Source organism: Xenopus laevis, chromosome 5L (assembly GCF_017654675.1).
Source record: "Xenopus laevis strain J_2021 chromosome 5L, Xenopus_laevis_v10.1, whole genome shotgun sequence".
Classification (NCBI taxonomy): domain Eukaryota; kingdom Metazoa; phylum Chordata; class Amphibia; order Anura; family Pipidae; genus Xenopus; species Xenopus laevis.
Genome location: NC_054379.1, coordinates 98,317,184 through 98,330,403, shown reverse-complemented (window position 1 = coordinate 98,330,403; position 13,220 = coordinate 98,317,184). Strand labels below are relative to the sequence as shown.

The window sequence follows — 13,220 nt, the reverse complement described above, 5'->3', positions numbered from 1 at the left end:
TCAGATATTGATAGGGGAAGTCTGTTGGAGTGCCACGGGCCATCAAGCATCAAACATTTTTTGATAGTAGCTTTTATTGACCCATCTTTGGCCATATTTAGCCGGTAAATAGTATGTATTAGTATAAAATCCATTTAAAACTAGTCAGAGATTCTTAGTGAGTGTCAGAAATTACTGCACAGTTATTTAATGGTATTGCTCTTTCCATTTTTTAAGGTACATTATGTGCTTAGACTACACATATACGAGAACATGAACCATAAAATGTACTTTAAAATCCCTGTAGAAATTAAAAAAGTTAGAGGTGTTAGGCTGCACAAATCATTGGACATGAAGAATGAGTATGACTTATGAAAGATAAGTATCAAAGATGACCTCACCTTGGTAGATGAAATCTATATTACTACCTTCATGGTTGCTGCTTAATACATCTGATAACCACACTTTATGGTTCTGTTTTAATAATTCATTGAAGAAGAACATAAATTGTTCAAACAACAATAGAACGTTTGATCTTACACTATAAAATGGAATGTCATGACAAGCAATTCCTAGCCCTGAGCCATTAGATTCAGGAACAATTATTTAACACCCCAGATGCTATTTGGGTACTGTACATGATTATTTTGTCCAATAGCCTTTTAACAGTAAAGTTAACAACAAGTTTAACAAAACATTTTTCCTTCTTCTTAAGTCCTGTTTATCCAGGCAAATCGTTTGCTGCTGTCCCAGTGTTATTTAACAGAAAACAAAGCCCTTAAATGCAAATTTTTAAGAATTTTGACAAATCAGACTGACATATGAAGCACACGAGGATAACCCATGTTGCTTTTGAACATTTTTATAAATTGAATAGATATTGGGATCTGGGACCTTCTGAGAGATGGTTAAATTGACACCCAAATTGTGTAAAAGTAATTTCATGTAAATATATAAAAGAAGTACAGGAAAGCAACAAAGGATAAGGACTGTACAATATTTATGGAAATATTATGAGCTGTCTGGTTTTCTGAGGTTATTCATGACTTAGTTTCATGTTTTACCCATTCCTAAGCATCTATTATCTTTCTCACAAGCCACACACTTCATATCACCTGCTATAGGCCTCCCTTTTACTTTAATTCAAAAAATTAAATTAAAGATAAGAACAGGAACAACTATTTATGGTTTCTTATAGCTTTCTTTAAAATATACAGCACCATTAAATTGTATTCCAACTGTGGTTTAAACAATTCTGCTGTAACATTCAAGGATATAGAGGGTATTTAACAATCCAAAACAACTTCATACCCAGCCCCCTATTCTGAACTTAAAACTGAGTACTGTCATAATTGCACTCTATTTCAAATCAATATCTGCAATGATATCACATACATGCAAACATAAATACCACACAGACACTAAAGCAATATATATTTCTTTGCAGTGCCCTCACACTTATTTCCAAAAACAAGGAAATAATGAAAATGTCCCAAGTACATTTTGATGAATAGAGTTTCTAATACTGCATAATAATGTACCTTATTAAATGCACTGTCAGCTAATTATACTGAGAAGTCTCAAGGAATAACCATACTACACTGGTTGTAGTGATTGAAATAACATCACAAAGCAATTATTAGGTGCATAATTATTTGCCTTGAGGCAGTAGCTGTGGAAATTGTTTACAAAGTTATATTGCTGTTCATATGGATATACTTGCCATGATCTGTTCAAGGTTCTTAGTTCTGTAAGACACAACACAATGGATATTGATAATGTATTATACTGCATTATATTGAACAGAAACATATTAATTTTATTAAAGCTGCTTTGCCATTTGAGGGCCCATGTAACTGCAAAATGTATTTAAAAACACAGGGTTATACCCAGACAGCAATAGACTTATAATAGACATCTCTGCACATGCTATAAAGATACCAAGGGATTTCAACTGATCACACCCCAAATTGCATCTGGACTCCCTGGGCTTCCTTCTTGGAAATGGATTGGGAGTGGGAGGCCTCTAGGAAGTAATGCACAAAGCCATTAACACATTCATATACAATAAATATATATTTTAAAAGGTATGTAACAAATGTTGTTCAACACTACTTCACCTGGCATGTTATCAAGTGTTAATGCATCTTGGGAGCTGTATTCCAGCAACCGAATTGATGCAAGAACCTACCCGTTCAATAAATTATTTTCTGGGGCCAGCAACCCAATCAATGCAAGAGGGTGTCCATGAGCACCATGCCTGTTCTGCATACACCCTACATTCTGGTCTTTGTTTATAAGGTAAATCATACAGAGGTATTTCTTTTTTTTTTTTCTAAAAAGCATGCTGTCCTCCCTGTGGATGCTTTATTACAATGTATTATCATAAAAATTAAAATTACATCTTGACTAGCAAGATAACTGATGTGCAGCTGATAGCTATGGATCTCACAGGAGAATCCTCTTACAACATTAATTCTGTTTGCCCCATAAGTTTAGAGCTTTTTTTGGAGGGTTTGCATCCAATTTTCTATTTCTACCATAATAATTCTGTAAGAATGGTTTTAAAATATGACGGTATAGTGGCTGAAGTGGCAGGATATTTATTTTAGAACAATGGGATTATCTGACAATCTGTTTTGACCATGGCTGCATTTTGCCATACATTGACCATTTTTTCGGGGATATTCAACCATAAGAAATGCTAGCTACCTACAGTATCCCCTTAATGGCAAGAAGCTAGGCAAATAATTGGTGAAATAATTGCTTTCCAATACTCAAAGGAGGACATTACTGAAATAAAGTCCAGAGAGGAGCTACGAAGCTGATAAAGGTTTTAGAAAGGCTCAGTTATGAAGAACAACTGGCTAAGTTGACATAATTCATACTAGAGAAAAGATGCTCTGAGAGGGGACATGATTACTGTGTACAGATATACAAGCTTTCTAAAGCCGTGACGCCCAGGGCCATTGATCCTATAAGCAGAAAACTGCACCACTCGGGGTTCTGCCAGTGAGCACCATGGAGCGATTGTCTTCTTTGCCTCTTCATTCTTCAAATTTCTTGCGGCAGACGCATGCGCGGTAGAATGAAATAGACATCTTTGTTAACGTTTGGCTTTACACTCTTCTGCGCAAGCGCAGCCGCTAGAAGAGGATCCACCACTCCGTGGTGCTCGCTGTAATAACCGGGGGCCAGTGCAGTTCTCTGCTAATAGGAGCACCAGCCTAGGGTGTCAGGTAAGTAAATGCAATTACTTGGGGGTGCCTAACTTCTGGCACCCCCAAGCAAAAAACACTTTCCTTCTCCTTTAAAGAATATTAGCCTTTACTTCCTTCCATGCCATCAGATTATTTGCAATACTATTGTTTTATTCACTGCACATTGTTTCCATTGATTTATGTAAAGTATATCAGTATATCATATCAAACTGTTGTTTTCTTTAATTCTGAGATTACCAAATGAACAGAAGACAAATCTAACAATTAGCAATGTGAGTTTAGAAGTTTGACTATAATCAAGATTACAAAAGTTGAAAACCTCAGACATTTCTCTTTAACCCTTCCTTTGCCTCATTTTTATATGCAAAGTAGGGTTTAGATTGGGTTTGGTATTCATCCGGATCTTTCATGAAGGATTTGGGACTCAACCAAATCCCTAAATAGCAGATTCATGCATCCCTGATAAAAGGTTAAACTCACATTATGAGTCACATTTATCAAGGGTCGAATTCATGTGAGTTTTTTTAAACTCCCTTAAATTCGATTGAATTTGAAATTTGATTTGGGTAAATATATTAAGAAAGTTGAATTTTTAAAACTCGGACGAATTTTACCTATTCAAAAACTCGAATCAAATTAGATTTGAATTATCTAAAACTCAATGTCAGGAAGGCAAAACCAAATTGATCCCTGGACCTATCCCATTGATATATACAATATGCAGGTTTTAGGTGGTTAATAGTCAAACAAATTAAAATGTTTTAAAAAGCTTGAATCGAGTTTTGATAATTCCCTAGTCGAATTTGACAGTTTTGACTATAAAAAAAATTGAAAATATGAAATCAAATCGACCCTTAATAAATCTACCCCTATATGTTTTATACATATTAGTGTTTTTGTTAGGGGCACAAAACCACTTTGAAAAAATGTAACACAATGTTTTCAAATACATAGAGATCAATTGAAACTGAAATAAATAAATATCTGAATAAGGCACAGTGATGTCTGTTTAAATGTTAATATAACATTTGCTTAATGCAGATAACATGTTTAGTTCAGAGCAATGAAATTCCTGGCATTTGTTTCATGCAGTTGTTTGTTTATGGTATTTACTGAAGTGCTGCACTAAAGGAAGCAAAATGTAACACATCATAGCTTGCATGAATATATTACAAAGTCAAATGATTCTCGGTAGTATTCCTCATCACTGTTTAACATAGAAATTACATAAAATGTTGACGTGAAAGGCAAATGTGTGATGTATTAAGTACAATATGGTAAAGATTAGATATTATTTATTGGGATCTGCTGAGTTGATGTTTATAACAACATAAGACAGCGATGGCTGATTATTAAATATAATCTTTGTTAGATTATTTAATCTTATGTTTGTTTCCAATATTTATACTATGTCTCACTTTGGATCCTTTGCATAATATGAGCATTGGGAAGAGCCTGCATTATCCATTAGGTGTAAAACTGCATAATCCATTAGCTCTCTCAACTTCCCTTTTACCCTCAAAGACAACACAGAAGCCATGTGTAAACTGGCCAATAGCATGGATATCAGTATGGATTGGCAAGCCACCAAAAACATACTAGTAATCATATGCAATTTGGTTTTATACACTTAGAGCCAGTTTTATGCCTCCTAAATGCAAACACCTTTACAGCAATGATTTTCACCCTCTGTCATGTTTATGGTTTGCTAATGTTGTCCTTGTTGCCTTTGAATGGGGCATACACATCAGTATTTTAGTTTCAGTCTTGGTATTCCTGACTAAAAACCAAAGGGGAGTGTTATTTCATCCACTAGTGGCCTGCCTGAAAGTAAAAATCATAACAAAGGATATACGAATGTATTGGATCGATGGAAGGGTGAAAACTATAAACATATTATGTGTAATTTCTTTTTCTTTGAGAAGGTAAGCAGGGACCTTGATTCTGGTATGGCAGTGGATGTGATCTACTTCAACTTTGCTAAAGCATTTGATACAGTGCCACACAAAAGGTTACTGGTTAAATTAAGGAATATTGGCCTGAAAAATATTTGTACATGGATAGAGAACTGGCTAAAAGATAGAATACAAAGAGTAGTGGTGGAATTTGGAACATTTTCTAATTGAACCAGTGTTGTTAGTAGAGTACCACAGGGCTCTGTACTAGGTCCTTTGCTTTTCAACTTGTTTATTAAACCTGGAGTTGGGCATTGAAAGTACTGTTTCTATTTTTTGCTGATGATACAAATTTGTTCAGAACTATAGGTTCCATTCAGGATGCTGCCACTTTGCAGAGTGATTTGACTAAGCTGGAAAACTTGGCAGCAAACTGGAAAATGAGGTTCAATGTTGATAAATGCAAAGTTATGCACTTTGGCAAAAATAATATAAATGCAAGTTATACACTAAATGGCAATGTGTTGGGAGTTTCCTTAAATGAGAAGGATCTAGGGGTTTTTGTAGATAACATTCTGTGGCCACTAAAGTACTGTTTTGCATAAAAAAGGGCATAAACACTAGGGATGAAAATATAATTTTACCTCTTTATAGGTCCCTGGTAAGGCCTCATCTGGAGTATGCAGTGCAGTTTTGGGCTCCAGTCCTTAAAAGGAATATAAATGAGCTGGAGAGAGTATAGAGACGTGCAACCAACCTGGTTAGAGGGATGGAAGACTTAAAGTTTGATGGTAGACTGTCAAGGTCGGGGTTGTTTTATCTGGAAAAAAGAGGGGACATGATTACACTTTACAAGTATATTAGAGGACATTATAGACAAATAGCAGGGGGACATTTTACCCATGAAGAGGATCACCGCACCAGAGGCCACCCCTTCAGACCCTTAGCCTTTAACCATCCCACTGAACCCCATTGGTACATACATTAATGAAACACCTGGAGCCAGAAATGGGGTAAATGGCCACAGCATTTATTAAAATTTCATCAAATAAATAGGACATTGCCAGTCTAACCCAAGGCAATATTCTTAAGCCAGATTTCCTTAAGAGATAGCTACTATGCTCTGCTGTTCCTCAATGAAGACTTGAGATCAGCACTATGTCATTATATCCACCACTGAGTATTAGTCTTTACCTACAGAGAGGATGGCCCAAAACTCTGCAACCAGCAGAGCTGCATCTCCCACCATGAGAGAAGTTCAGCAACCCTGCTATATTTTAGGAATACGGAGGTTTGATCTTGCACAGCACATGGTCCACTCAGCACAGCAAAAATGTTTGTTGTAATTATGTCAAGCACTGTATTCTGGCAGACAAATAAAGCCAAGCCTATGTAAGCCACAGACTATATATATACAGGTATATATATATATATATATATATATATATATATATATATATATATATATATATATATATATATATATTAGTCAAAACTGGAAGACTTGGATTTGGGTGATTTTTCTTAAACTCAGATGAGGATGAATTTAATGCAAATGATAATCCTGAGTGTCAGACATTGGTTTCTGGCAATATTTGATCCACTTTGAAACAACAATCATCACCCTGCATTGGCAGACTGCTTACACTCACACAGCTTTTTTAAGGGGAGAGAAACCTATATTAGGCAATTGTAAACTTTCTTTCATTCTAACATTGAAGTAGTGGCAATGAAAGGACTGAAGCGTGAAATACCTTCTGCCGTGTGTAGTAGTATGCACTAAACAGACAGTGTGGTGCCATCTGAAATCTGTCATGACTTCTTGACAGTGATTTGAAGGGAGATTTAAAACTACTTAAAGATCCATCGGTAGCATTGCAGCACAGTTCAGCGCCTCAATCAGACTGTGAAAGGAGATTAAGAACAGTGGGAAGTGGCAGCTCAGTGAATAAATGGACTGCTTATCTGTTATTCAGCACATAGCTGTTAAGGAATTGTTTGATTCTTCTACCCTAAACACCCAACATTTGGGTGTCTTACTGTTCCTAGCCTACAATATTGAGAAGGGGGGGTTGAATATTGATATTGAGAAATGGGGGTTAAAATCTAAACTATATATGCCTGCATTAACCCAAGAGCCAATATCAGTTACAAGCAACAAACACGCATTTTTGCCAATGTGCTGGCTGAATGCTGCCTTATCCACACTGTATCAACACTGACATGCCCTTTAAGCAAACTCTCATTACTGTTGAATCTAAAGTGTTTTTTTCTCTTCAAATTAAAATCAAGGTTGATGAGTCATTGTAGCAAGATATAATTGTAAAATAATATGTTATAAGTGTGTACTACTGTTTTGTTATTTAAGACTAATTTTCTGCATATCATTTGCCTTCTTATGTTTGTGTATCATTACCATAGACCTTGTAACTATAAATGGACAAGCAAGAGTTCAAAAAACCACTGAGTTTCTAAAAATATTAACTTGGAGTAACTGAACTAGAGAAACTACTGCATAACTATTAAAACAGTTTATATAGCTTTTGTTCAATGCAAAAATGATCATGAATGACCCCAGTATCTATTTTCTTTTCTTTAGGGTATTTGCACCATGACAACAGCTTTTCTGCACTTTTTCTTCCTGGCTTCCTTCTGCTGGGTATTGACAGAAGCATGGCAGTCATATATGGCAGTTACGGGGAAAATCCGAACAAGAGTCATAAGAAAACGCTTTCTTTGCCTTGGTTGGGGTATGTTTCATTATTAAACCATAGTCGAGTACCAAAACAGCATGTTAATGAAGAATGTGGTGTAGCACATACATAATGCAGACAACATCATGAGAACTCAATTGTTTCAAGACATATATTTATGTATGTTAATAAAAATAACTGCAAGTTTATATATGTTAATGCATTACTGCAACATTTTATTAAATCAATATATTAATTAAATTAATTAAACAATAAAATCAGAAACCATAAAAAGCTTCATATTCCTGAATAATTAATGGAGAACAAAACAAGACATTAACGGCAAAAATATTTTAGCAGCTCCCTATAATGAAAAAGCATATTTCATTTCATAAGTACAGTACAATATAACACAACTAACTCTATTTCTGATTACTAGCAAGTTACTTATACACTTTAGGCTCTTCTAGTTCACCTTTGCAATCAGTCCATGTCGAACAGTGGTTGTTAAAGTTTTTCATTAAAGCCCTCCATACAGGCTGAACCTGTTGTGGGGGATCCCCTTAGCTCATATAAAGATATATAAAAAACCTTACTGTAACTGACAATGAGTATTAGCTCCAGCAATATAAAGAACACTGAATAAATGCTCATTCCCAAATCATTTTTTTTTTAAATTCTTTATTTTGATTTATCCAAAAAAAAAGTTTTGACAACAAAAAAGTGGAATGACATACAGGCATAGCAAATTCACATCTCTACTCGAGAATCTCCTTCTTATTTCTAGATAGGAACATTAGTATACTCCTTATTTGGAAGTCCTTCCCTATAAAAGTATTTTACAGAGAAAGAAGAAAAAAAAAAAAGAAAGCGAAAAAAAGAGAAAATAGAAGGAAGAGGAAGGAGGACCGGAGGTGGATGAGAGCAAGGGGTCTATTATGACCCTGGTTGGTTTGGAGGCACCAGAAACAATGGTTTCTTTTATTATTATCTACCTCCTGAGATTAGATCTTGATAATCTCTTGATTCAGTAAAAGAGATCTAAGGAAACCATTTACAAGTAAATTGTATTTGTTGATTTTGTTCAGTTTAAATCTGTTTCAGATTTTCAAACTGGAATATTTCTTGTACTTTGAGTAGTCATTCTTTTATGGTTGAAATTTTTTTTTAATGCTAAACTTTTAATTGTCTGCTGAAGTGTAACTGTAAGAGAAAATAGGCATAATCCTCAAAAATATCTGTAATTCGGGCTAAGACCCCAACACAGAGTCAGAGTCTGATTCGGGCCCAATGAGGGACCATCCCCAAAGTTTGGAAACCTCTGATCTAAAGTCATTTTAAAGTCATTAAATTTGGTTTGTGATGAGCTTATGCTGTACAACAAAGCAGACTGAAGAGACCCTTGTAGATTCAGGGCCCAGTCCTAAACTCCAATGCAAACCAGTTCGGGTGATAATGGATAAGATGACTCAGTCATTCTTAGCAATAAAACTTCACTTTTAATTAATTAATTTAAAAAACCTGGGCCATGCCCACACAATTTGATAGTTAGGAAAGGACAAGGTAAATGAATTGTAAATGACTCACCGAGTAATGAGTGGTCCAGGTGCACCAGCCCCAGACCCCCAGCCTCAGGGAGTGGCACGTCAAAGAAAAAAGCAGGGCTGACCAGCACTCAACGGATCCATAGGACCAGAGAAATTAGATTAAACGAATAATTGTATTCATACAAAGTTTAAAAGCATATAAATCTACATCTCCATCCACCCTACGCGTTTCGCACCCATTCAGGGTGCTTAGTCATGGGCTACACGCCCACACAAGACAAACAAATCTGAACAGACTCACTGCATATCATACTTCATGCGGTGCAGGACTGTTGCCTTAAAAAACATAATGTTTAAAAACTGCAGTAGGTGGAAGTCAAGCGTATCAAAAGCCTGTTAATGCAGGTCATCCGTTATTTTAATATAAGTAAGTTACACTAAATTGCACAAATGATCAGCCCACCACCCTTTTCAAGTCCGATATCCCAAGAGTCCAATTCTACATAGCTACGTTGGGACCGGATTGGAGCTGTCTCCCACAGACCACCTACACTGCCCAACGCATTTCGCGTAACACGGCTTCGTCAGGGGCGTAAGTCCCTTATGCTTATGCTGTACTCACGTTGCATGTGAATGCTGTAAATTTGGTCAAGATGTATAATACAATATTGTTGTATAATAATGTGTTACTTTAACTTACAGCACTCATAAATAATAAAAATATGGGCAGGACCAATAGTATAGCCATATTAGGGCTTACTAGTCAGACTGACCAATAATCTGTTAAAAGCAAGGAAAGTACAAACTTCAAAAAATGCATCTGGGTAGGTTGGTTGGCTAAATAAATATTGTAAATTTTGCTGTATATTTCCCCCGTTGATAGTCAGACTGATCACAAATGCATTGGCTGAACATGTTTTACCTAGCGAGTAATATAATGTATATATAGTATCACTGAGCAGGTTTATAAATCAAAAAGTGAAATCTTTTCTTTTAAACAAAGTTTTACAAAGAGAAATCTTAAATATGTTTTTGAAAACCTCTCCATGAATTCTTTAATTCACACTGGCAGGCCGTGATCAAGATCAGAGCCTGGGCAGTAGGTACAGCTAACAATTTGCTTGCAAGCCTGTGAGAGAGCCAAGTACATCAGTTGGTGCTATGTACAGGATTACTCAAAGAAGCCATGTAAGAGAACTGAATGATAGACTGCAGCACCACAATCTGTGGGAACTTCTAACATCTCAGTTGCTTAAAAACTATAGGGGTCGTTACAACCACAAGAGCAGTTGTGGGCCAATTTCCCTGCAGCCAGTTGCACATAGAAACCTCATGTATTACTTAAAGTGCTCTCCTTGCACTTCCATATACAGTAGCTGCACTCAGCACTGCTCTCTTCCTTCCTTGCTGTCACTGAGACATGCAATATGTGCAATGTGTTCCATCCCAGTATTCATCAGTGTATTATTAGTGCACTTGTTTTGCCGCAATGACGCTTATGTTGCATTGCTTATATTACTATAACAAAGGGGGTCATATATCAAATTCTGAATTTATCCCAATCTTGTCTCAAAAAACTCTGACCAAATCCGCACGAGTTCTGTCGCCTTATTTTTTAATAAGTGAACAATACGAATCATACAAATTTTTCAGTTTTTCCGCCTGATTTTTTCCCCAAAAACCCCAGAATCTCTGGGTTATTGCACACAAACCAGCGCAGAAAAAAAAAATCTTTGGGACTTCCCCAATTGACTTATATGCAACCTCGGCAGGTCTGAGATGCTGGATTTTCAGATTCTGACTTTTTCCCACTAAAAACTCAGATTTTATATTAAAAAACCACAAAGTTTTGGAGTTTAGTAAATAACCCCTAAAGTATTGCTCCATAATTTTCCTAAGCCACACAATACATTCCAATGCTTATTCCCTGTCGTTGTAGTAGCCAGCGATAATAGAAAAATCTAATGCTGCAAGCCAGGAAAATGCATATTCCACATCCATACACAAATGTATCCATTTTAAAATACAAGACTAAATCAGTATTTGAATCAACATTGCTGTCTGAGCTACACAAAATGAAATGATTGTAAATCAAACCCATTTCCCTGATTAAACACAGGAGCCCTCTAAATTTCCTGTCAAATTACAGTGTATTCTGTTTCATGTCATAAAAAATGAAGGTGTTAGAAATGTCTGTATTGACTACAGATCAATATGGGCGAGATATTCAAGCTGCCAATAAATGCTTTGCGCTAAAAGATCTAATACATGGGTTCATTTAGAGATGCTGGAAAACTTTTAGGCAATAAAGAAAAAAAAAACCTTTGATATTAAATGTACCTTTGCATACTTAAAACGGATACAGCGTACTTGTATTATTTTATGATGATAAATCTTTGCGACTGGAATGCGGGGATAAAATAACTGCAAGCTTAGTTTACGTTTTAGCTTTGGGAAAAAAATGTACTGGTAACCTAGCAACATCTAAGTAATTTATCCACTGCTAAAGAATAGCAGCATTTGGGGGGGGGGGGAATACTGCGCCATAAATGATTCATTTCTGGCAAATAGATGACCACATCTGTGCTGATAATACATCACCATCCAGCATATATTGTGTAACAGGATTACTACGAGAAATTCATTTGTAGGCAGTGCACATTCCGGCAAGATCAACTATAATCTCCATTTTGTGCATTTCTTATGATTCTGCTATTTAAAAAGTTAGTGGCTAATCACACCATAATTAACCAAAATAATCATAATTACAAAGATAGAAACCCTTAAAGGGGTTGTTCACCTTCAAACATCGTTTTCAGTTCAGTTAGTTTCAGATAGATCACCAAAAATAAAGACTTTTTCCAATTACTTTCTATTTTCTATGTGTGACTGTTTTTCTAATATTGAAGTGTAAAGTTGCATTTTTCACCTTCTAAAGCAGCTCTGAGAAGGGGGTCGCCGACCCTGTAAACTGTTCTAAATTGATACATTTAGTTGATACATTTCTTATCGTTCTCCCTGCTGAGCAGAATTTCTGGGTTTCATTACAGACAGCTGTTAGAATTGATACAATAGTTGCTAATATTCCAGAGATGCTGCTGAAAAATGTATCAACTAAGGGGCAGATTTATTAACCTTGAGTGAAGAATTCGAATGGAAAAAAATTCTAATTTCGAAGTATTTTTTTGGGTACTTGGACCATCGAATTGGTCAAATCTGATCGTATTCGATCAAATCGAATGATTCTAACGATTCAAAGTAAAAATCGTTCGACCATTCGACCATTCGATAATCAAATTACTGTTTCTTTAAAAAATGCTTCGACTTCACACTTCGCCACTTTAAACCTACCGAGGTGCAATGTTAGCCTATGGGGACCTTTCCCAGCACTTCTCTAAGTTTTTTTTTGATTGAATAAAAATCCTTCGATCGATTAAAATCGTTCGAATCGTTCGATTCAAACGATTTCATTGTTTGATCGAACGATTTTTATTCAATCGAAGCTTTTGCGATAAATCATTCGAATTCGACATCCGAATTGATAAATCTGCCCCTAAATGTTGCAAAATTGTAACAGTTTAAAGTCTGCACCTGAATTACTGAGCTGCCAGACTGAAACACCAGAGACAGGGATATTAAACTTTAAACTTTGAAAAAATGGTAAAACATTAAAAACGGAATTGAACTGAAAAAGGTTTGGAAGGTGAATAACCCCTTTAAGAAACAATATAGTCAGCAGCAACACTTTATTAAGGGAGTTGTTCCCCTTTGAATTAACTTTAAGTATGATGTAGGGAGTGTTATTCTGAGACAATATCTGATTGGTTACCATTTATCATTGTGTGTTGTATGAGATATTTAGCTTTTTATTCAGCAGCTCTCCAG

At 35.8% G+C, this 13,220-nt stretch overlaps 1 protein-coding gene across 5 annotated transcripts in view; it reads left to right on the top strand.

The window, feature by feature from the left end:
- LOC108716926 (adhesion G protein-coupled receptor B3) overlaps positions 1-13,220 on the top strand; it is a 490,100-nt gene that overhangs the window by 407,774 nt on the left and 69,106 nt on the right. For all 5 annotated transcript variants that reach the window (XM_018263507.2, XM_041563155.1, XM_041563156.1 and 2 more), the window contains one exon: positions 7,695-7,845. In XM_018263507.2, coding sequence (XP_018118996.2) covers positions 7,695-7,845 — 151 coding nt within the window. The remainder of the gene's footprint in view (positions 1-7,694; positions 7,846-13,220) is intronic.